Genomic DNA, 26467 nt, shown 5'->3' on the forward strand with positions numbered 1-26467 from the left:
ACCTAATGAAATAGAATGATAAGCATCATAATTCGTGTTGGTTTTATATACATAAATGCACTAAACTAATCCTACCAACTATTATTATATAAAAAAAAATACTATCAATTATTTGTTAACAAATACCAGAGTCTACTACTTGCATTGTCTTGGCCGAAAGTTCTCTTCTAGCAGAAGGGATCCAATAAGCCTTTCAAGCCTCTCTGCACCAGGGCCCAGCTGTAAGTGGGTCACATTGCCCACAACTAAGCATGGATCAGAGGCCTCACTGTCAGTGACATTCTCAGCCGGTTTTTTACCAGCACACCAGCCACCTGGCACGATCATCCCGGGGCTACGAAGTAGGAGATCTGAGTCAATTTGATCCAAAACTGGGTCGTTACTTCTGAATTTGCGGGCAAATGGTGCATTGCTACTGACCATCCTGAATAGAAGAAATATAAAACAAAACAAATGAAGAGATGAGTAATAAAGCTCCTGTCACCAGGATTTCATAACAGTACATTACTTCTGGCTGTGACTCACAAATTATGAAAATTCAATGTTATCTTCATTAAAATTGATGGCACTGCGCATAACAATAACAAACTTATGCCAGTTACTACTTACTAGCTTGACCGGGACATACCTAGAGAAGTCAGAGACAGTGAGGTGGTGGGGATGTTGCTTAGGTGGGTTATCCCAGGAGATAAAATGTAGATCATGATTAACTGTAGTATTCTGAAATTCCTTGGAATTGCAGATCACTGTGTGGAAATATCCCTCGGGAGAAGAAAGGAAATTTGCATAGTACATTAAAATGGTACGAGGTAAGTTGTCCCAACCCCATATGCAATAGTCGACAAAAGGCCGTGACAGTGCCATCCATGCAGATCCTGATTTAATAAAAGGAAAGAATAAACAAAAATAATATGCCACTCAAGACATTTGTCATGCATCAGCAAATAAGATACACTTGAGAAAACTTGCAAATACGAATATTTCCTAGAAGGCTTTGCTGAGGCATCAGAAAATTCTCGGTCTGTACTTCCTTACAAAGTACAGGCAGCCAGCACATGCATGGTTAGAAAATTTCTACTGATACTGTATCAGTTCCCAACAAAACTAGACTTTCCCAATAGTATTACAAACCAGTACAAACTAGTGATAATCCCTGCTCAGTGGCACTTAGAAATTAGAATGCATTAACAGTACCAAGTTGCAGTGAGCAGGTTGGTACGTCAACAATTGAATACTGGCAGTTAGAGAGAAAGCATACCAGTAAAGAGCTTGAAGGCAGTTGGTACACTTCTCCTTTGTGGAATCCAAAATACATCAGCTTTTTTTGTCATGTACAACCCAGGATCGACTATAACCGGTTTCGCCCTCTGAAATCTAATTAAAAAATAAAAGAAAACGAAATTAGAAAAAAAGACAAAACACACACATCTACACCCACACTCACACATGCAAACAGATGCAAGTTAAAATGAAAGTAATTTCAAAAGTGATATATATAAGTAAAAGACGTACTCCTTCCAACCAATATCACTAGTATGATCGATGAAATTAAGATCTCGTGGTATCTTGGAGAATGCATACAACAGATCTGCATATACAAAAGTTAAGTGGCTAAGTATTTTTTAATTGTTTGTGCAACTCTGTCAAGGAAATGATAAAAATCAAGCAACTGTAAAATTTCCTTTAATACACCTCCCTATGTATTTTATTCAGTACCTCCCTATGAATTCATTTTTTTTTTAAAATTGACTCTCCGCAAACCAAAACCCAGAAATAAACAAATCTCCTAATAAAACCACAATTAATTCATTAAAACAAAGTGGGAATTAGATCTTGTAGTTGTGATTATTCTACGAGAATTGATTAAATAAACCTATCCACAGAAAGAACACTAAATAACTAATCACATTTTTTGCTAAATTAATAGCACAAACAATTGTAAGAAATCCAATTAAATGAAAAAAAGGTACCATCTTGTGTAACCAAGGGATAATCGGACGCGCTCAAATTGATGAACCAATCCCAATCACTGCCTTCCCAAAGCAACAAGGAAGCGGCATGGAGTGTGTTGGCAACCATGGTGGGCCCGCGGTAAGTGATCAAATTGGCCTTTGCGATCATCTTAACATTCCCGATTTCCTTGAAAAGGGGATGGTTCTCAACAAACACCTTAAGTGCATCCCTCTCCTCTTGCGGGGCCTCGCGATCCAGGTGCACAATGTAGCTGTTGGAGGGGTGGTAGAGAGCAAGGAGGGTTCTCTGCAACATGGACCCATCACCGAGTGAGCCAGAGATAAGGTAAGCGAGGCGTGGAGGTGAAGAAATAGGGGAGGTGTCAGAGATGCGGAGCTTGGATTCTATGAAGAGAGACGGAGCGGGGTTAGAGGAACCGAAGGAAGCGAACGAAAAGAGGAACGGAAATGGCGACAGGGAGTAGAAGAAGAGCACAAGGAGCAACAGAGGTAGGGTTAGGAGGAGAGATACAGGAAGTATCCATTTCCGATCGTAAAGGCGGGAGGAAGAGAAAGATCCTCCTCTGTGGAGATGAGATTTCATCGCCATGGCGAGGGGTAAACTGGGAAATTGGGTGTCTCCTTGTGATTTCATCTGTTTTGTGCTTTCCCTGATCAGAACAATCTAGAATTCATATCACCTGAGTTAACTCAAATTGTGAGTTTATATATGGACCGTCAGATCTTTTTCAAGGAGTCCCTTGCATTTCACGTCAGGTCGGATTGGCGCGGATTCTGATCGGACGATGAGATCTGAATTTGAGTTACTTCAGATGATCCGAAACAATTTGTGCTCCTCTCCAAGTGTAAATGAATTCCTTGAATCGCGAACCAGATCTGAACTGTTTATGATCTATCGAACGGTTTAGATTAATATTTGACTCGGTAATTGTCTAGATCTTGACTTTTCCACTCTGAAATGAACAGATCAGATCTGAACGTACAATCTAATGAATACGGTACTAAATAGAGAGGATCTGAGAGTTGGCTTATCTCAGTATGAATTCGTATCCTCTGAGATATCTCAAACTTTGCATGACTTTATGGAAAATCCCAACCGTTTAAATACGTTCTGCACGAATCTCAAAGCAGACCCCTACATCACCCCCGAATAGGCACTGGACACGTCGGTCACGCAAAAATTGAGATATCTCAGAGGATACGCACTCATCTGGGTATAGCAACGAATTCAACCAACTACCAAAAAAAAAAAATGATATTGGACCCGATTTTTAGGTAGAGGTAAATTAGGAAATAAATCTGCTACGATCCTAAAGGGGTCGTAGGGTCCTACGATTCTAAATCTAATCTTTTATTTATTTTGAGATTCGTGCATAAAAAACAACTTCTATAGAGATTTGTGCAACTCAAAAATTGAAAGGTTGGATTTAGAATCGTAGGACCCTACAATCCTTTAGGATCGTAGCAGATTTATTTCTGGTAAATTAAGGGTAACAGGTTAGGTTGGATTCACGTTTAATTTCTCCTTGACAATTACAACACGCAAAATCAAACTTTTCTTTTCAAATGGAAGACTTGAAAATTTAAATCTTTCTTCTTTTAGTGCATGTTATTGTGGCTTGCAAAAAAATAATTCGAGTTAGTTGACATATTAATTTTATTTTGATTAATTTAGTAATCGAAACCGAATTGAATTCAAATGGACAATATATCAAAAAATTAGCATAAATGAATTTGAATTGACTCGAACTGTATCGAGCTCCAATTATTAGTATTTTTTACTTATGTCATATTATTTTATATAAATAAAGTGAATAATGACTTAATAGTTATTTTTAGGTAAAAAATAATTTAATTATTAATATCATGCTGATATTATAGTAAAATATTTTAAGATATTACAAAACCACATGTCTAACATATATGATAGGCACATTGTGTACAGGTTAATAAATACTTCAAAATTGAATAACTTGAGAATTTAAAATTTTGTTCAATTCGAGCTCGAACAAGTCAATCAAAATATATTTGAATTCGAACTCGAACAAATAAAAAATCTAATCAAGCAAATAAACTCGAACCAGAAACATGAGTGAACTGCAAGTTACAAACTAATTAAACTCGAAGCACATTCATCATTATATATTTTGAAGTTAAAAATTTGGATCACACAATGCAATGCTCTTTATGTAGGATATGGTAAGTTTGAAATTCAGAAGAAATGATTAATTGTGAATATTAAATAGTTGAATAATTTGACCTCCAATCTTAAAAAAAAAAAAAAAAAGTAATTTTCAATCACTGTCATGTGTTCATTGCTCTCTTTTTTTCCTGCTTACTAAATGTGTCTTAATTTTTCAATGGATTTGTTATCAGATGTGATGGAACTTCAATAGGAAAATAGTGAATACAAGATTAAAAACAAAGCAGCCAAATCAAAAAAAAAAAAAACAAGAAATTATGGTGGATCTCTTAAAAAGATGTGCATAATTTTAGAATAAATTATTAAATTTTAATGTCATATCGAGCTATACAAAATTAGTTACTCAAAATTTTTCATGAGAAATGGTTATGAACTTATGATAAGAATAAATAGTTTTGCACCTGTCAAAAAAAAATATTTTTTACTGGTTAAAAAGAAAAATTGACGACACTGTCGTTAAACTGAAACTAATACAAATATTGAGCTACGAGGAAAACAACTCTCTGAACATTTTTTTCTTTGATCGCTAATTTCGGTTATGTGGTCCTTAAGATAAAGATGAAATTATAAGATCCTCTAAAAAGAAAAAAAAATGCGAAAGAAAAATTTCATTAAATCGGTACAAATTTAAAAATGTAAAATAAAATAAAAATTTTAATATCAATGAAATTGTGGGCTAGACTCATATTTTTCTTAAAAAAAAAATTAAAATAGTTTTATTGGTTCAATTAATTGCCAAAGCTTTTACTAACTTTTATTCTGGCCGGTAATAATTATGTGAACCCGTTTAACTGCTTCTATTACTTAAAAGTATTTTTAGGTTGGGTTGATCCTTTGTCAAATTTAGGTATAACAAAAGAGTAGTAGGCAGCGCCAATGTGGAACAAGGTTCTTCAAACATGCTTCACTACTGCCTTGCTGAGTGATGAATGATTCTAAGTTTTTGGTTTGTTTAGTTGTATGATTTTCAATTTTTAAAGTACATGCAAATTTTAATTAAAGTTTTGCATGTACATGCAAATTTTTTAATTTGTGTGATCCGTTGAAATTCATATACTGCATAAGTGATGCATGTACATGCAAATTTTTTAAAGTTTTGAATTTATTTAGCGCACGGTCAAGCAGTCAAAACAATGAACATTTTATAAGTTGTTTTTTAATTGTTTCATGTATTAATTTTTCATCATTTTTTTTACCACTTGACTGTGTGCTAAATGAATTTGAAACTTTAAAATTTTTGCATGTATATGTATTACTCACAAAGTACTTGAATTTTAACAATTTGGATCTGTAATTCGAAATCAATCTGATAGTCTTTTGAATGTGTGCTCACCAATCTTTCTTGATGAGCACATCACACTCTAGTTTTGTTCTTGAATATAAGATTCGTAGTTCAAAGTCAACATGTTGAATGTAAGATTTGTAATTGTAGTTTTGGTACCTATTCCCCGTTAATTCTTGTGGTTTTTCGAATGAAAATCGGTGTATACATCTTACTTTTGATTAAAAAAAAATAAAAAATAAATATGTATTCAACATTATAATGACGTGCACTTTAAAAATTTTGAAAAATTGTCCGTAGACAACACTTAATCTAATGTATATCCTTTTTTAAGTCTGAGGAGCTTATGAGGCAGGGAGGTAATTAGGGGCATTTATTCTTTGTCAAATTTCAATCTCGACCACATTTAATTTTATGGTCCAAATGGGTCTGACATGTGTCAGAATTCACTCTCGATCACAATTCCATGATTATAATTTCATGGTCCAGATGTGGCTGACCTTTGTCAAAATTCACGCTCGGTCATAATTCCATGGTCTAGATTAGTGGTTTGCTAAACCCGTTAGGGGTTGAACCCGTTTTGCCCGGCCCGTACCCGTTACCCGTGGTACCCGTACCCGTTGCCCGGGTACAAACGGGTAGACGGGTACGGGTAATAAACGGACCGGACAACATAATTTTGAAAAAAACCCGTTGTACCCGTACCCGTCTACCCGCCAACCCGTACCCGCCTACCCGTACCCGTACCTGACCCGTTACAAAATTTGAATTTCAAAATTTTTTTGGCGGCACCCTATAGAATTCAGATCCAGTGCAATACCTGACTGAGTAGAATGAGATCTGAGTCATCAATTTTAATTTGGCATGAATCTCAAAACGGACCCCTATATCTAAACTCCATCCGGGATGTCCTTTAACTTGGCACAAATCTCAAAGCATAAAAATTCAGAAAAAAAACAGAAAAGAAAAAAAAAAAAAAAAAAACCCGCCCGTACCCGTCAACCCGCAACGGGTACGGGTAATAAACGGGTAGGGTAGTGGTTTTGGGAAAACTACCCGTCTACCCGTTGCGGGTTGTACCCGTACCCGTCCTACCCGTCTACCCGTTACCCCTAACGGGTTACCCGGAACGGGTCACGGGTAACCCGTTAGCAAACCACTAGTCTAGATGTGTTTAACATTATCTTCAGCATTTCGGAAGCTCAGACTTTACACTTGACTATGTAACGAGTGAAGAAAATTGTATACATTTCGCAAAATTAACTAAATCCCCTGCCATGCTTTTGTATGATGCATAGAATTAGAAACATAAACAAATATTATATATATCTGGATTTTAAAATAAATAATTTGTGTTGCTTCAATCTTTATTGTGCATGGGGTTAGCAAACATACTACAAAAAATAATTCATCCTGTACAGTTTTATTGAGTCATCCATAACTGCTTTATGTTCACATATATATATTCTAATATGTACATTTTTTTTTCTGATAAGCAGTGTATAAAATAAAAAAGGCGCCACAAGCATAGCAACAAGGGATGCATAAAAGAAAACTCTCCTAAATCATAAACCCTAAACTCTAATTAATGATTGGCTCAAATATATTTATTTAATGACACACTGTCTAATTGATTGGCTCAAAATCTTTCTTAGTGTTATCTCACTACAGCAGAACTAGCTTTCAGCAACCAGTATCCCGGTCGCTGAAAGTAAAAGCGTTGGTCACAGATACTTACCCCGGTCGCTGATGCTCTACTGATGACGTCATCGATCGCTGAATGACGTCATCCGGTCACTGATACTTTTTCTGCGACCAATTTTTTTGTCACTGATATTTTTTGCTAACGTCAGAAAAAAATATCTGCAATCACAAAAAATGATCTCTGATAATGAAAACCGGTCGTAAATACTCAAATTTTTAGAGACCAATATCAGTGGTCGCTGATAGTTTTTTTCCGAGACCAAAAAAACGGTCACTGATACTTAAAACTGAAGCACTGATCGCAAACTCGGATCTGGAGGCGGCAGAATATATGCATTTGGACCGCGAACATTTCTCTGACTATACTCTCCTTCGTTGCCCGCCGGTGCCTTCTCCTTTCCCTTTCCCTTTCCACTCGGTGTCATATCTAGAGTTGAGATGATAAAAATCAATTAGTTTCACTCAAGCGAATTAAAAAAACCAAGTAAATATAAAGATATTAGCCTAATATGCCTATTGAAAGATGATAAAAAACAAGTAATACGAAAGATATTAACTTAATGTTTTAATTTACGTTGTTTTTTTTTCTTTTATTTTCTTGATTATTTCCTTGTAATTCTTGTTTTGTTACAATCTCAGGAACAATCCCATCAACGAAGAGACTTGGGTCATTCAATTCATCTGCAGCACACACTACAAATTCGGTTGGCGGACCATCTTCCTGAAAGAACTCGGTCAAATGTGGAGTGTTTTCCACAGATGCATCTCCATCGAACAAAATAAGTGGTTTTCTTTTCCGTTTTGTCTTGATAGTAACCCACCATTCTTGTCTCTCTCGCTTCGATGACGCATAAGGCAAGTAATACACTTGCATTGTTTGGCAGGGAAACACAAAATGCTCATCCTTTTGAAGAAGCCTTATATGATTCATCTCCACTAATCCATGCTCCTTATCTACCCGCAACCCCCTATGTGTGTCGAACCAACGACACTTGAACAAGAATACTTTGTTGTTCACGCCACTATATTCCAACTGAATAATTTCTTCAAGTATGCCGAAATAGTCCATTGATGTGCCTTCCCAATTCTCTCATTCAACACAAACACCGTAATTTATTGTTTTCATGTTTATCCCATATGACTCAGTGTGAAACCGGAAACTGTTCATATCGTACATGTTGTAACATTGAACTCATCGTGTGACTGGCCCACGCGCAATTTCAGCTCATCCACGAGAGGTTGCAAGTAGATGTCTATGCTTCTAGTAGGACTATTGGGCTCTGGTATCAATAGGGACAAGAATATGTTGTTGTCACACATCACCAAGACCTGGAGGAATGTTATAAACAACTAGAAATACAGGCCAATTGCTGTAAGACCGACCCCCCATATTGAAAGGAGAGAAACCATCTGAACAAAACCCAAGATACACATTTCTAGGGTCTGTTGCAAAATCTGGGTTCAGACGATTGAATTATTTCCATGCTTCACCATCAACAGGATGAACCATGACCCCTTCCTTTTCCCATTTTCCTTCTTTATGCCAATGCATTTGTTCAGCGATTGTAGAGTGAAACTAATTGCAGTCGGTTCGATGTTGAAAAGGCTAATACATAGAGACTGCTAATCGTGGCTAGGATAGACATGCGAAGAATGCTAGTCGCAGTCGGATTTGAGATATACATATCCCTGAGTTCCCTGAGTGAGGGATGGTCAGTGATTAACAAGATTTTAAAGTAACAAGTCATTACATGAATAGTAGTCATTGCATGGTATGATAATTTAGATTGCATTGTGATTGTCAAATGAATAAAGTTGTTTAGTATGATCAAAAGGAAATGTTTTACAAATCTTTAGGCTGAAACTAAATCCTACACTAAGAGAATGATTGATCTCTCACTCGTTCCATTTTTATGTGAGTTCTAGATAATGAGGAAGGTGTCAGATCAAGATCGCGAGTAAAAGCAAGTGGAATGATTCGTATTTAGATTAAATGTCACTTATGTTTATTTTGTTTCATATGCTATTTTTCAATAAATTGATACCCTTGAATAGACATAGTTGTTACCGTATTTCTAACCATGTTTATAATTGCCGCAATTGAACCACTTTGATTATTGTTGTAAAACTATGATTTGTAAAATTGATGTGAAATTTGTAGATGTTATTGATAATGTATGTAATGTGTATACGTATTTAATACATGATGGATTGTCTGACATAATTTTAGCTTAAGTGCTGACGTGCGGATCATATGTATGTTTACTGATTACAATAGGTAGATATCAGTTCGAAGATGATGAAGATCGATCCAAAAAGTGAATACAAGTGTTTTGACAGATTTCATTTTTTTTTTCCCATTGTTTTGCTTGCTGCAGATGACTTTTAAGTTAATGACTTCAAAAAGGATAGTGAAAGTGAAATTATATAAATACAACTTCCAAAAAGAAAAATTATATGAATACTACAGTTATTTAATGAGAGAACCGTTGTACTTTGGTTTGAAGATTCAACTTTTTTGTAGGAGTGAACCAAATTTGTTTCACACTTGATGATGATGCATAATTGTACTTGACAATTAAGATACCATATACCATATACCATATACCATTTGACCTGTTTTACAAATCCAAACACTTAAATCCAGAACCCTAAATCATAAACCTGAAAAATCTACTTAAAATGAAAGGTCAAGCTATAAATTATTCAACAATGCACAACTTATAAGTATTGTAATAATTAAAAAACCCGTACACTTCCTTGAATTTGTGAATACCTAATTAAACCTTCTTTATTTAATAAAAGAGGAGGGATGAGTTACAACACTTTTGAGTTACAACGTCTATTTTTTTCATTTTCAAAGTCCAAATCGTCGATTCAAACCGTTAGATATTCAATCTATATTAAAATGTGCTTGGAGACCAAATTATATTTTTTGGAATTTTTTTGCTATTTATTAAGATGGGTACAAAATCGTTGTTTTTTTTTTTTTTTGAAAACTTGGTAGTAGCTACCAAGGTTCGTGAGGGGGAATCGAACTCTCGACCTTTGGGTATAACAACTCTAGGACATTTTCCTAGCCAATTGTACTACCTCCCCTTTCAAATCGCTGTTTTTTAATTGTAACTTTGTTGTAACTCAAAAAGTGTTGTAACTCGATCCCTCCTCTTAATAAAAATTTAAATTTCTAAGGAAATAACAAATGAATTTCAAAATATAGGATAAATGAGTTCTAATAAAAATACTGACCCAACATATTTTTACAGACAATTAAACAAAAATGAACAGGGATGGGATACACTATTGCATCCCAAAATTGAAAATAAATCAGGTAGCTTTTCTCTCCCTCCTCTGTTGCATCAAAAATTAGAAGTTGGAGACAGGAAGCATGTGTTCCCAATTTTAAAACGCGGTGGTATATTCCATTAGAAATGCAACGAAAACTGATAGCACAATGCAAATCCCTTCGTCATTCTTCTCAGGCTTGTAAGACAAGTGTTATAATATCTATAGCTTAATATATCATATGTTCTATCATAAACACACACAGATTATACTAGTCACAAACATGAATTTATAACAAGAGCAAAGAATGCCGGGGGGGGGGGGGGGGGGGGGGGGGGGTTTATTAGGTGGCTATATAAATAAAATTTGCACTAGTCTACATATCTTTCCCCTTCCCTCTCTCTCTATTTTTTATCTGCCACCATAAAGTTAGCTTAGCAAGGCAAAATTAAGCCAACTCAAAAATTCTCTCAAGATGAAAAATCTTGATTCCAATATATACTTTTACTAGTTAGGCTTCACCTCTACATGATTTTGATCTGCAAAAAGCAAAATGGCATGTAAATATAGCTTGGTGTGAAACTGAGGAAATAGAAGCACTAGGAAATTGAAACAAATTTCTCACCTAGAGCAAAATTTGAACATGCAACTATGCAAGAAAGGATCTCATGCCTGGTTCACATCTATCGGGTAACTTCCAAGCACTCTCAAAAAGGTTGCAAATTCCTATCATACAACCAAACAATCGTGCTAAATTATTTAAGTATGACAGAGAATAGATAGATACCTTTAACGGATTAAGCAAGTCTACTAGTGGAAAATACCTTCAAATGGTTAAGAGCATTGCGGGAATTAGGTTCAGCCATCGATGCCATGAAATCCACATAAAAGAGATAGTCGAAGTACCTAATCACAGCATATACCAAAATAAACATGTTACATTTTCTTTAATTCCTAAACATATAGTAAGCTGTTTGATGTGCTCACTTTGATTGTACTCCATTGCCATCATTACAGATTCGCAATGGTCTCTTCTTGCTCGGCCGGCTTTCTATCTGTATATAAAAAAAAATGTAAATAAACTTGAGTAGAACTAGGGTGCTCTTAAGCTCACCAAAGTTTTGGTGAGCTTAACTCTAAAACTCATCAAATCGATTTCAAAAGACGAATCCGAACCGTTGAAACCCACCTACCTTACGTGTGATGCATCTACATGTGAAATTTTTAAACATTCGAATTAATTTAGTATAAAGTCAAGCGGTCAAAAACGTCCAAAAAATGAATGCACTAAAATTAATTTATTAACCTTCTAATTTTGACCGCTTGACTTTATACTAAATTAATTCGAATGTTTAAAAATTTCACATGTAGATGCATCACACGTAAGGTAGGCGGGTTTCAACGGTTCGGATTCGTCTTTTGAAATCGATTTGATGAGTTTTAGAGTTAAGCTCACCAAAACTTTGTGTGACCTTAAGAGCACCCTAGTTCTACTCAATAAACTTAGCAACATGCAGAATTCCTTCCATTAAATCTGAAGGTACAATAAAATGAATGAGATAATTTTTACCTTAGTAAGGTTGATATCCCTCATAGCAAATACAGCTAGTGCTTTGAAAAGCACACCAGGGCCCTCTTCTAGAGAAAAGACTATGCTAGTCTGTAACAAAGAAAAAAAAAACCAAATAACAATAATATACATGGTAGTCTACAGAATTAAGAAGCATATATGGCACACTAGATCCAAGAATAAATCAAAAAGTACAAAAATGATTAGGAGGACAAAAATTATACCTTGAATGGCTCCTCGATACGAGGCATTATTGGCTCTCTTGCAAGCATCAAGAAACGGGTGATATTATCTTGGTCATCCTACATTACCATACAATAATACAAGTGTGAACTTAGAAAAAGAAGAAAGGTATGAAATAAAAATAAAAAAGGGGGAGATATAAAAATTACCTGAATATCTGGTGCCAGAATATTCATCCCATATAGCTCTGCTGCACGTGTGCTGGCAATGGCAGCAGCGTCTCGTATATTGTTAACAAAAATAAACTACATAAAAGTTTATTGTTATTTATAATTCAATTTTTTAAGCAGCACAACAACATTTTTCTAATTAATTACAGTTCAGACACGATAACCATGCTAGGTCAAACCATTAGAACCCTAAAAAAGAGCCTCAGATGTGAATGCTTAAATTATTATGCTCAGTATGAGTAACATAATTATAGCCATCATGAAACAGAGGTTCAGTCTGTACCAGTCAGCCTCCCTAAGAGCACCACATGATATGGAGAAGGCAATGGTGGAAATAAAAACAAAAGAAAATTTGTACCTGTGCAGCACCAGCTGTATCATCAACAGCTTCTCTAACCATGCCTTTGTTGGTCAACAACTTTGTCAAAGTGTGTTCGCACTGTGCCAGAGCCTACAATGATACGATTTCCAGATACAGAAGGCATTTTTTTTGGAGAGCAAAAGAAAAAGAAGAGTATCAACCAACAAATTAACTAAAGAGCTTAGGTAAGAAGGACTTAAAAAAAATTGTTTACCACTTGAAACCTAAACCCTGCTTGAAAGATAAAAAATAAAGAAGTAAAATCATGATGCAACTTTGTTATCAGGACGGAGAATTCTTAGTTTGAAGTAAGAACCAGATTTATAAATCAAATGACATGGTTAATTAAATAAGGTTTCCTATATGAGCTAATGTTCGAAATAAAAGTTTGCAGGACTCAACAAAACTAAACTCGAAAAATAAGATGAAGAAAAATAAAGCTCTTTCATATATTGTTTACCTAAGCATGACTATAGTTGAAATAAAAGTTTGCGGGACTCAACAAGACTAAACTCGAAAATAAGATGAATAAAAAGAAAGCTCTTTCATGTATTATTTCGTAAGGATTGAGTGTATGTAGACTATGTTTTCCTTTATCCAATATAATATTAGCAAAACAAGACACAATAGTACTTCTGGTGTAAAACTTACTGAACCAAACCAAATTAAAAAGCCACTGCTCTTAGATAACATTAGCACACAAGTTTGAAATAGATATAGATTGACTTATCAACCATGACTTCTAAAAATGCTAAATAAACAAAACATAAATGCTATAAACACAGAGATGTGCATGAATGTACCTGGGGATGACTGAGAACCCTCTTAATATCCCCAAAATTGACACCTGGAAGAGCCAAGAGACAGTGGTGAACAGCATGCTGCACCTCTCCAACAATGTGCAAATTATGCCGCAATAACAAATCATAGTTACGGTGTATGCTACCCCCCAGTGAATTCTCAATTGGTAAGACTGCACAATCAACTTTTTTGGTCTCCACTGCCTGTTAGATATGCAACAAATCACAGCAAGTATAATTAGATTAAAAGTTGGGTATTGTACAAATCATAAATACACACTCTGTTGTCTGGAATCCCAATTCATTGATTATAGCCTCAATATTACACTCTACCTTTTTGGATTGCACATTCCAATATTATTTTGTATTTTCTGATTGCCAAACAATTAAAAAATGGACAGCAACAATGATATCAAATATTTTTTTGTACTTTCCGATTGCAAAACATTAAAAAAAATGAACAGCAACACTTACATCAAATGCAGTCTCGAAGAATTCGCAAGGAACAGCATCACAATTTGGATATGCTTTTCTAGCAGCCGCTTCGCTGTGTGCCCCCGGCACTCCCTAAATTACAAAATATAGTTCAATTTAAGAATAAACACCTTTGCACATAGAAATCACAAGAAAAATAATAATTACTCAACAAAACAAATTACCTGATAAGCGACTCTTAATTTGGGACCATTTGCTGAGTTGCTGACATCAGAGCTCGTGAGAGGCCCTAAATTAATAATAAAAAAAATAACAAGGAAAGAGAAACTATCAAATAAAATTTGGAAAATAAAAATAAGAGTATATTAAGTGAAGACAAGGGGGAGAATCTTAGAAGCTGTGCTGGTCTCACTTGTCGGAGACCCATCAAACTTGAGGGCCTTGGCAGTGCGACAGTTGTCTCCAAGAAGAGAGGCCGAGAAGAGGGTTCTTCGGCACATACTCTCAATGGAGGGGGCAGTAATCAGCTTGAGCCTTCTCTTCATGATTTGTGATGTATACTGAGTGGTTTGATGGATTGGATGTTGTGGGGAGAGAGCGAGGTACATGCTTCAGTCTACAGATGAGAGAGGAGGGTCAACACAATTGAGTAGTAGAGTATATATATCAAGGCTTTATAAGTACCACATATCACGCTAATAATTGCAACTTGCAAGCAATAGAAATGCAACAGTATTGCAACATTTGACATTGGTGCAGTTTAAAAGACTAAAAACCAAAATATGGAGAAAATGCTAGCTAGCAGAGAATGCATGCTGAAGGCATAACATAAAATTAGAATATTTCCTGTAATTCACACAAACATAAAGATTGGGTTTCCATATTACATATACTTGATTTCAAAGTGCTTGCTGCATGCTTATAGATACACAACTAGGAACATTAAAATAGAAAGAATAAAAGAGTTGATACTGGTGCAGTCCCCAGCATTCTGTGCAAGAATTAAATCATAACTCAAAATGTGTGTTACTGGTACAGTCCCCAGCATTTTGTGTCCCAGTCACAGATAAGTATGATCAGCCCCCAGAAACACTTTATGCATGTGGTTTGGATGGTTGGTATCATCAAAATCAAGGAGGGAGCCTATGTGTTCTACACCGGCACTTACTCAAATCAGGTATAATATGGCTGTGTCAAATGATCCCAATGATATTATACAGTTTGACAATTAAATAATCAGGAAAGCACCGTTTAACTTTATTAGAAATGAAAATCCATAATACTACAGGACCACATTTTTTTTTAATTGATAATCAGAACAAAGGCACATGATTATATATTTAGATCCACCCAAGTATAATTTGAGTTACAAGGTATTGACAGGAAAATGCAATCAGACATGTCAATTTTCACAGCAGTCTAACACAGCTACGAGAAAAAATGAATAAAGAGAGCCCCCGTTGCCAAGATGATATCCACCAAGCGCCAAATTTTAAATAAAGGGCAGATGTTGACAAGTCGTGTGAAATGAAAAAAACATAAAAAGTACAAGAAAAAATAGAAACAATAAAGAAACCAATAAGTAAATGCAAGTAGGTATGAGTAACATTCCAAGTCAAAGAAGTATTAAAATTATAATCAGGGACAAATCCAAACCAGTCTAGAAGTAGACATGTGTCCTTCCTTGGAATTGGTAAAGGTTAATTAAAATTTAAAAAAAGGAAGCCTAAGCATATAATCAGATTTAAAAAAAACACCGACTCTTACTTCTCTCGAGTGTTTCTAAATTGCGTGCTCTATCTCTCTCTGGATGCAAAATTTACGATGAAAAAATATAGTCAAAACAATAAAAATTGACCTTGTGCTGGAGTTTAACAGGGTGAGATCGAGATCGAGAGAGTGTCGTTTCCATCCAAAAGCGCGCGAGCGAGAGAGGGAGCGAGGATCAGACGAAGGTTAGCAAGAGGAAGAGATTAAGCGTCAGGCTTACGATTGCGTGAATTCATATCACCTGAGGTAACAGAAAATTTGAGTTTAGATCCGGACGTCCGATTTGATTAGGCACGAATATTAAAGGATATCCGTACATACTACCCCGGACCCGATTAGCCATGATTCTGATTGGCGGTCCGGATCTAAGCTCATATATTCTGTTACCTCAAAGAATGAGGTCTCACGATGCGTACGGAGAGGAGAAAGGATGAAAAAACACCTGAGATATGATCCGACGGTTACTATTGATTAGCGATTAAATCGAGTTAATCGGTGACGGTTTAAGGATCAAGAAAGGTCGATCAACGGCTGAAATTGACTCTATCTGATCGTTTTAATCTGAATATTGACGGATCAGGATTCAGGACAACTACGTATTAAAGGGCATGTTTGGTTGAAACGTTAGAACAGTTAGAATAACAAAATTGATGTTTGTCTTACTAAAATAGCTTGTTCTAATGTTTTGTGAGAATAACTTACACGTAATTGGTCCCGTTTGTTGAGTTTGGTCACATTTAACCATATTATTCATAATTTAAGTTAGTTCATTTAAAATTTACTATTTGATCAAAGATCTAACGATCATAATTACACGCGACTACGTATTGTGCTGTGATTAGATCTTTTTTGTGGTGTGCCATGTTGTGCCAATTTTTTTTTAAAGATGATCATAGTACGTGAATAACCACAGTACATAATCCGCAAATCACAATACATTACCAGTATACCGTATCGTACAATATCGTGACAGAACCATATCATGCAGTGAAGTATCCAGTTAAGCATAAGCATGACTTGTTTACATCTTGTGGCTGTGGTCCACAAGCTCGTCTCGATTCATTTTCTCAGGCAATTCGACCAAATTGCATGAAATTTTGGTGAAATGAATTGCAATTACTATCAAATCAGGATTTACAAAAATATATATGAGTATATGACACTCAGTGGTGTAATCATAATTTTAGTCAGGAATGGACAATAAAATAACCAAAAATTTGATCTAAAATTTTAATTGTTCATGCTATTTTTTTCCATATCCTTAATCAGTTAAAAAAAATATTGAAGAAATGAGAAAGAAGCAAAAAAAAAATTAGAAACTAATTTAAATACAAATAAAAAAAAAACAAAATTAAGAGAAATGAAGGCGTCGTGGATGTTTAAATGGAGGGAAAAAGGAGAAAAAGAGAAATAAATAAGAGTAAATTGATGAAAATGGAGACATCCTATGCATTGAAAATGGAGAGAAGAAAAATATGGCAACAACAACTTTTTCTCTATGTAGTTCCTTGTATATAATATTTTATTATATAGACATGGCTCATATGATCTCATTACAAATCTTTTGGCGGCTCATGTACACGAATTCGTATCCTCTGCATTAACTCAAAAGGGAATCTTTTGAGTTGATAAATTTTAATTATTTGATATGTTTTAAAATTCGTGTAGACTAAATCTGCACTAATATTAAAGAACTCCTAAGTTATAAGCAGGAGCTGGATTGGCTCCGTTTAAAATCAGACGGTTGAGATTCATTAACCCAAAATATTTTCTTTTGAGTTAACACAGTGGATACGCATTCCATGTACACCAAGTATAGGTGAAGGGGTCATCTTCTGCATCTAATATTTGACAATGGAAAATAAGAAAAATTGGATCTTAAAAATTACGAAAATGAACAAGAGAGACGGATTTATCAAGCTTATGTTAGAAATTTATTTTAAAACTCAAAATTTAAATAATATTTATTTTAATATTAACGGTTTTTAACTTTATGAATTATAGAGCTATTTGTGAAGTAATTTCATTGATCCAATCTCTACATAAAAACTCACTGTTTGCTGCCACAGAATATCAAATAAAGTATATATTATATATGAGGCATGAGCTGTGTATTAATACTATCAGTTATAGGCAAAGAACTTAATGACTTGATATGCAATTCATTGCATTTGTCCGTTTGAGCTCAATTGAATTCTATCAGTTTGAGGTACTCTATGACTCATTCATTTTCATTAATTTTTGAAACATTAAAATATAATGAATATGAATGTCATGAATGCACATATTTGCCTATAAATAGTACATGATACTTGAAGATAAGATTATCCAAAGAATCATCCAATAATCTATTCAACAATTTACATTCTCTTGCTCTTCCTATTAGCTCTATATAATTCATAAATTTAATTTCTATTCTCCCACAAACAAATATTTTATTTATAGAAAACATATTATTCTGCTATCATTGTTGAAAGAAGCTACATCAACCTCTACCACGGTTGCGCCCGAAGCTAGAGGAATACCGGCATAATTTGGGGCAAGCTTAACCGATTATTCTTGCGCTTAGGACGGAAAGTTACCTTAGGTTCGCATTTTGCAGCTCCGGGTAACAAGGTTTTAATTATTATATTCTTGATTAAATTTTAATTATATTTTAATTTATTTTATTGATCAAATTTCATATTTAAATTAGTTGATTAGTTAATATTTTTCCAACAGCTTATTCCTTGTAACCAAAGGAAGAGAGGGTTGAGAATAACACATCTACACATTTTCATTGTAGGGATAGTCAGAATTAATAATCTGTGGTAGGGAAAACTCAAATATATGGATTAAGCTTGATTATCAAAATCCAGGGGTGGGCACACCCTTGATCTACTGTAGCTCCGTCTCTAATGACACTATTGAAATGGTGCATCGTAGCTAGGGATGAAAACGGTATGGACAATATTTGATTTGTATTCAAAAACTTAGATGTGGATATCTAATATCCGAATATCCACGTGGATAAGGATATTGATATGATTTTACGTTTTAATTATATGTATCTGAATAGTAGATATATACCATATATTTTAACATATATTATGAAAAAATTATATTATTCATCATTATAATTAGATAATATTACAAACTTTAATATTTGTTTATATCATTTTCATAAAATATCTGATTTGATCCGGATCCGTATCTGTATCCGTCTGATATCCGCTTTGTATCCGTATCCGAAAAATGAAAAGGGTTATGTATATGGTTTTACCACTAACCGCTTTGTAGCTGCTCCATTTTCACCCCTAATCGTAGCTGGTATTGCTTCTAGAATGGAAAAAACATGCTGTGACTAATACATCGTGACTTTGATCTCGTACTGTGCCGTGTCGTAACCAAGTTAATTTTTCACATGCCATGTCGTGACTAAAATATCAAAGGGGTGATCACGCCACGTGAGTCACGTCATGCCCAAACGTGCCGTGACCAAACATGCCTCGCATGCCTCGCGTGACTTGCGTGACCATTTAATCATAATTTAAGTTAGTTTATTCAAGATTCATCATTTAATCAATATCTAATAATCCTAATTACACGTGACTCGCGTGACTATGCGCTGTGACTAGATCTTTCACGTGACATGACATGTCGTATCATGCTAAAGTTTCAAAAGATAGTCATGGCACGCGAATGATCACAGTACAGGACACGCGTGCCGTACCGTTCCGTAACGAAACTAGCTCCGCCATGCCATTTTTCCCACTCTAATTGCATCTGTTTATGTCCCAAGTTCAATCTCATGTTGATCCCACCTTCCAGTCTCGGAGGAATAGATCTCAGGCTCTGCACCGCGGGCCTTCCAGCAGGTGAAACTTGACTCCTTATAGCGCAGCGAACATCAAATGGGAGGGTGGGGAATTGATGGAAAATTTTGGATCTCACAGATATATTTTGTTACTTAATTCGAAGAAGAAATATTAAGTTTGATGTTTTGAAAATAAAGGACATTGTATACAAAATTTCAATAATTATCATTGCTAGGATTGTTCATCGAGATTTATTCCGAAAATAATGATATCTATTTCAGAATTAATTAAGTTTTTACAATGAAGAATTTTATTAAAGAATCTTACAATAAATCTCATCAATTTTTGTAATGATAAATTCAAATTCAAATTTTATTTTTGTAGTTTACAAATTTTGAGTTTGAATTCTGGTCATCCGCATCAGATTTGACACGAGCATTAAAGAGGTTTGAATTTTCAAATTGATTCGAATTGACTCAGATTTTAATCAGACAGTGGAGATTCAAACTCAAATTTGAGTTACCTTAATAAATAGGGACCCATAACTATATCCCCAATTCATATTACCTAAGGTAACAAAATATTTTTTTTGGACCCGGACCGTCGAATTCATAATCTGCACGGATATTAAACAATTTTATCATTAAAATTTATTTTAGTACCTAAAATTAATATCACCTCGGAGGGATATGGAGATGGTGATGTTTTGAAGACTAGGTTGGAATGATGTTATATTTGAAGGATGTAGGACTGTAGATTAGTGTCTGATTCTGATATGATATCTATTGAGCGCCGATACTGTCGAGTAAAGCTAGCGTGTGACATGCTCACCAAGAAAGTTTGGTGAGCATAACTCCAAAAGTATATCGGATCGACGTTAAATGTCAAATCCAAACCGTTGAAATCCATGTACTTCATGAGTGATGCATATACATGCAAAATTTTGAAACTTTCGAGTTTATTTGCTACACGGTCAAGTGGTCAAAGAAATAATAAAAATTGAATATATAAAATAACTTATAATAAAATGTTCATTTCTTTGACCACTTGACCGTGTAGCAAATAAACTCAAAATTTTCAAAATTTTGCATATATATGCATCACTCATGAAGTACATGGATTTCAACGGTTTGGATTTGACATTTGACGTCGATCCGATATGCTTTTGGAGTTATGCTCACCAAATTTTCTTGGTGAGCATGTCACACGCTAGCTTTACTCGATACTGTCAGTGTCAACTGTAGATTCGTAGTCCGCAATGCCCATCCATCTATTTTTTGGTTTTTTAATCATAGTCCGCATTGACCACACGACGAGTCACTCGGTCCCAAAAGGCCCAAAATAGGTGAACCCAACATGAGACTGTCTATATATCTGATACTGATACTGACCCAGGCCCAAATTAAAGTTGTACGAAAGAACAAAAATTACACACGAGAAGAAATGAAACCTGCTCTGAGTGCTCTCTCTCTCTCTCTCCCTCTCCCTCACCTTTAACAGTCTCACTCTCCTTCCAAAGTTCCAATCCTATGTGTACTGAGTACTGACAGGTTTTTAGGATCGACTCGCGTCTAATTAAGAAAAAAAAAAAAGAGAGCAAGAGAGAAGAAATTAGAAGCAGCGATCGACCGCCGACCCAACTCGTCATTTCTGGTTTCTTGGTCGACCCAAATTGAAATTCCTAACCCATTTCTGAGCCTGCCCTCGAAAAAATCGTTTTTTTTTTTTTTAATATCTTTTTTGCCCCCTTGTGCACAGTTCTAATTCATCTCTCGATTGAACAAATTGACGCTCTTTTAGTGTGAATTCTCCTTGCCATGGGAGACCTTGAGCCATGGTTGGTCCATTCCAACGGACATTTGTCACAGCCTAACCCAGAGAGCTTGCTCCATCCATACCCGCCAAATCCTGATCCGACGACCATTGATGAAGCCACGTGGCAGCGGGCTGAGGAGGCCGCAAAAGAGGTCCTACGCCATGTTCACCCAACTATTGCTTCAGAGAAGAGTAGAAAAGCTGTGGTCGAGTATGTGAACCACATTATTACAAAATATATTGGAACCGTGGTAATTTTTTTTTTTTTAGGTCCTTGATTTCAGTCTAAGCAATGGCAGGTGCTTAGTCTTATTTATTTATTGTAAAGTTTGTGAGCCTTAGTTTAAACTTTGGTTGTTTCTTGGGTTAGGTGAGACCATTGATTATATACTGGACAGGTTTTAGTTTGCGTTTTAGGGCCTAACTTTTGGTTATGCATGTTGAATTTACTGTGCAAATACTTTTGACTGTTTGAAGCTATCTTTTAATCTGTTGAATATTTGTGTTTGAAAAAGGATAGTTAGGGTAAGATCCATACCAGAGACATCTTTGATGGATGCATTAGTTTCTTGCACAAGAGAATCTAATGTTAAATTTTCATCACAGAATAACCAGAATGGTGTTCATATTTTGGGAATCATATGGTTGCACAATTGCCTTTATTTCACTATGGAAGATGGGTTGCAATTTTTTTTTCGGTTATTCCATAGTGTGATGCTGTAAATACAAATGATTTTGCATTTAGAAAGCGCAATGTTTGATACAAAAGTGCAACGACTGAATGGCTCATTTTATCAGATTGCAAAAAATTTTGGTCATTCCCAAACTGTGATGCTGTTAATACTATTGGTTTTGCATCTAGAAAGCCTAATGGCTGATAGAAAACCTCATTGACTGAAATTAGCAGGTGCAGGTGATTTCTTTAGGGTGGTGTGGGTTGCTTTTATTGTTCTGTTAGGAGAATTCTTATTAGTGAACCTAGATTGTAGACATGTGCATTTATGTTAATAATGCATGGAAACAGTTTTTTTTTTTTTTGGCATTCTCGGTTAAAGAGGGTCCTTAATAGCTAGCTGCATGTCATGGGAATTGAAATAGATATTTAGTGCACGCAGTGTGGTATGTTTCAGTCAAACATCCCACAATAAGTCTGTTCATTACATGACTTGTACAAATTAACTTATTAGTAAATTCCTAAATGGCAATGTAGCTTTTCAGTGAGCTCTCTATTTGAAATGAGAAGCATATTTTCCAAAGTTCTGATGAGTGAAGAAAATAAATATTGTACTTCCCATATTTTTCTTAATACACATACAGATACTCTGATTTTTTTTTTCCTTTTTCATTTTTCCATTCGTACTTCGCACGTATAACGTATTCAAAGCAAATGCACTTGAGCTTATACTTTTAAATGATTGATACTGGTCTAAAATCTAAGAAATAATGCTCTTTAAGCTAACAAACTTGAGTATATTATGTTTTCTGTTTTTCTTCCCCTTTTTTTTTGTTTTCATTTGTTCTCTATTTTGCCATAAGTTGGCGTCTCCATCTCCATTTAATAGGTATTTTTCTTTACCATTTTTTTCTTGTAGGTATCTCCATTTGGTTCGGTGCCTCTAAAAACGTATCTGCCTGATGGGGATATCGATCTGACGGCTTTGGCGGAGCCCACCTCAGAGCACTTGTTGCCTGAAGATGTGTGGAATGTTCTTCAAATGGAGGAGAGAAACCCTTGTGCTATGTATGAGGTCAAGGACGTGCAACTCATCCTTGCTGAGGTTTGTTTTCTTATACTATTTTTCATAGTTATTTTCATTGTCGAGTCCAGTGTTCAGTGAGAACTATTGAAGTTTGAATTTTTTTAAAAGGAGAGTTTGACATGGAGTAATTCAAAATTACTGATTGACTATCATCAAGTTACAAAACTTAACTGAAATAAAACTGAAAAGTAATTGAAAACTGGGTACTTCTCTGCAAAAAAATGCGGCTGAAGGTGGGTTAGTGAACAGCAAAATAAAATTGCTAAACAAGACTAACGGATACTTGCAAATAAAATTAAGAAATGCTTCCTTTTGTCAGCTTATTAAATGGAGTTTTGTTTTTCCGTGTGCACTTCTACAAAGGCTAAAAAGACTTTAACCATTTCTGTAACATTTAAATTGATGAACGGTTATTTTACAATTTCTGGAAAATGTAGGGATAATTGAAACAGCATTTGTAAACATTTGCCCTTTTGTTTGTATTGTTTTTTCCCCTAATAACAGGTGAAACTTGTGAAATGTTTAGTGCAAAATATTGTGGTTGATATTTCATTTAATCAAGTTGGAGGCCTGTTCACTCTCTGCTTCCTTGAAGAGGTGTTTTTATTTATTGGACCCTTTCTTTCTCATATATTTCTTTTTTAGTGAGGTGTTTTTTTTTTTTTTTTAATGTTTGGATTCCTTTTATGTAGGTGGATGTTCTGATAGGAAAAGATCATCTTTTCAAGCGTAGCATCATGCTAATAAAATCATGGTGTTACTACGAAAGCCGAATCCTTGGGGCCCACCATGGCCTGATCTCGACTTATGCTTTGGAAACACTTATTATATATATATTCCACCTTTATCACAAAACTCTCGACTCTCCCCTAGTGGTGAACATTTCTTTCATGGTTGATTTATCCTTTTCATGCTTACCAATGATTGAAATTCTAGCAAGAAAACTCGAACCACACTCACTTTTTTTTTTTCTCATTCATTGCCTTCTTGTAGGTTTTGTACCGTTTTTTGGATTACTATAGTAAATTTGACTGGGAGAATCAGGGTATCAGTGTCCATGGACCCATATCTCTTGCATCCTTACCTGAAATAGTAGGTAAGTAAAGCTCAACCCTAAAAAAAAATAGTGGCCAAGTAAAACTAAGGAACTTACTGTTATATTAAACAATAGGTTTTATTTTTACTGTTGTAATTTTTTTTTTGTATTACTGTCTTAAAATAAAAGCTGAAACACCTGTGGTCCCTGCAAGTGACCTGCTAATACAAGAAGACTTTGTGAATCGATGTTTGGAACGATACCAGGTTAAGATACCGAATAGACCTATTGATGTCAGAGGTTTCTGCCGCAAGAGTTTAAACATTGTCGATCCATTGAAACCAACAAATAATCTCGGTCGCAGCGTCTGCAGAGGTTAGTTTTTATTGTTTTCTACTGTTCCCTCTATGAGGGAGCATCCTTCCAGTTTTCCAATTTGGCCCAAGCTAGCCCCAATTGGGCCTCTGTCAGTTGAGCTTCTTAAATTAAGTATACAATCAAGGCTTAATTAATTAATTCCAAATAAGTCTAATTATGCGATATGTAGATATTTAGCCATCAATTTAAGCTTCAACATTGAACTTTTCATAATAATAATACAACTCCATTTGTTTTTCCTTCTATATAACCCTAAACTGGATTCGATTTTACCACAACTCTTAGTTGCAACCAACGATTCAACCAAACTTGTGACAATTCTAAACTTCTGTGAAAACTCAGGCAACTTCTACAGGATACGCAGTGCCTTTGTTTTTGGGGCCCGCAAGCTGGGCCAGATACTAAGTCACCCTGCTGACTCTATCCCTGATGAGGTCAGCACCTTCTTTCGCAATACCCTTGAGCGCCATGGCTCTGTGGGTCCCCGTCCTGACGTTCCTGAACAAACCTCCCCTTCTCCCTATGCAGATATCAAGGTATCCCTTGCACAGATGTCAATACACTATCCTAACGGGCTCATGCCAGATTATAGACCATTTGGCTACCCCCACCATCTCGCACCGAATTATCCTAATGTTTCTTCACAGTTCGTCAATGAAGAGAACTTTAATAGGTCAGGTGGGCCTGAGCCTGATTTGTCAGAGTCCGGCTCAGCATCTCCCTCGGAGGAACCTTCAGAGCCTGATGGGTTTGCTGATATAACTGGTAACAATGAATTGAATGCAATGAATCTTTTCTTTGCAATTAATCTTTTGGAGAACAAGCAGCCCGACTCGTTTATCTTACCGGGTCAATCTGCGGGACCGGATTCTAGTCCTGTGGTGCCCATTGCGTATAGGCCGTTTATGGGTGGAAGGTATGGGAGAAGAGGCATGTATGGGTATCCGGGGGTGAATGGTGTTGTGCCTGGTCCACATTTTGCAGCGGGCCCCATTGGATATTATGTCCTGAGCCCACAGATTGTCTCGCCAACTGGCAGCCATCATGTTGCAGATGATCCACCCAAGACAAGGGGGACTGGTACATATCTCCCATTGTCGGTAAGAAATTTATTTTATCTCCTTTCTTCTAGTAAAACACTAATACAATATTGTTTTAATTTAAGAATTCACTTTTTTAAATGCAAGGATAGGCTACAAATTCCGTCAAACAGTTTTGGGGAAATTTACATGTCTCGACTTGTGTATGCAAACCATCAGCAGTAAATATAAGACTATTAGACAAAAGGAAATAGTAGAATAGAATTATATAATGTATGTAGTTCCTTTCGCGAAAAGTTCTTGTGATTAAATCCAGGACCAATTTTCTACTAGCGCCTGATCACTGTGCAGGAAACCTTCTGTAGTTCTTTCTTAACTGCAGTAACCAGAGTCCATCATATATTTTCTCCTGAATTGTTGCAGCATCATAGAAAACACCGTCATCAACAGCAACAACACCGAGAACAGGTACACCCAAGAGGCAAATCCCGGAATTCGGTCTGGTCAGACCCACAATAATGCATTTAAGATGTTACTAATGCTTTGGTAGTGATGTTGTATCATAATCTAATAAAAGAGGTTTTTTTCCTTTCTCCTTAGCTATGCCACGCACGGCTTTTTGACCATTTGAATCTCTTCTTCTACGCTGATTTTGTATAATCTAACAGTTAATATTTTTTACTGGATTATATAAACATAATGCATTTAATGCTTCCATGGACTTCTTTATTATTGTGTAGGTTCGCCTAATGTAAGGCATAGATTGAATTTTCACATTGTGCGATTCTCGTTCGAAATTTTTGTGCATAGATCGGCGTTGTATTTAATATGATAGTCTTCATCGT

General features: G+C 35.5%; 3 protein-coding genes across 3 annotated transcripts; 1 reads left to right on the forward strand and 2 right to left on the reverse strand.

The window, feature by feature from the left end:
- On the reverse strand, nt 1-2619 carry LOC144574832 (beta-glucuronosyltransferase GlcAT14B-like). Its single transcript, XM_078324909.1, has 5 exons — nt 1971-2619; nt 1513-1588; nt 1259-1374; nt 629-875; nt 1-424 (listed from the first exon to the last, which is right to left on the reverse strand). The coding sequence occupies exons 1-5, from the start codon at nt 2605-2607 to the stop codon at nt 136-138; spliced, it is 1365 nt and encodes a 454-aa protein (XP_078181035.1). The 5' UTR covers nt 2608-2619; the 3' UTR covers nt 1-135.
- Nucleotides 2620-10358: 7739 nt separating this feature from the next.
- On the reverse strand, nt 10359-16035 carry LOC144575201 (arogenate dehydratase 2-like). Its single transcript, XM_078325314.1, has 13 exons — nt 15885-16035; nt 14439-14642; nt 14251-14315; nt 14066-14158; nt 13595-13795; nt 12789-12881; nt 12410-12505; nt 12242-12319; nt 12018-12107; nt 11435-11502; nt 11272-11353; nt 11073-11173; nt 10359-10986 (listed from the first exon to the last, which is right to left on the reverse strand). Exons 2-12 carry the CDS (start codon nt 14632-14634, stop codon nt 11114-11116), a joined length of 1122 nt encoding a protein of 373 aa, XP_078181440.1. The 5' UTR covers nt 14635-14642; nt 15885-16035; the 3' UTR covers nt 10359-10986; nt 11073-11113.
- Nucleotides 16036-21076: 5041 nt separating this feature from the next.
- LOC144574828 (uncharacterized) lies at nt 21077-26313 on the forward strand. The gene is made up of 8 exons (XM_078324906.1): nt 21077-21659; nt 23001-23186; nt 23673-23765; nt 23861-24043; nt 24162-24264; nt 24394-24579; nt 24925-25682; nt 26046-26313. The coding sequence occupies exons 1-8, from the start codon at nt 21411-21413 to the stop codon at nt 26139-26141; spliced, it is 1854 nt and encodes a 617-aa protein (XP_078181032.1). The 5' UTR covers nt 21077-21410; the 3' UTR covers nt 26142-26313.
- The last annotated feature ends 154 nt before the right edge of the window (nt 26314-26467 follow it).

Source organism: Carex rostrata, chromosome 23, assembly GCF_964058835.1.
Source record: "Carex rostrata chromosome 23, lpCarRost1.2, whole genome shotgun sequence".
Taxonomy (NCBI): Eukaryota; Viridiplantae; Streptophyta; class Magnoliopsida; order Poales; family Cyperaceae; genus Carex; species Carex rostrata.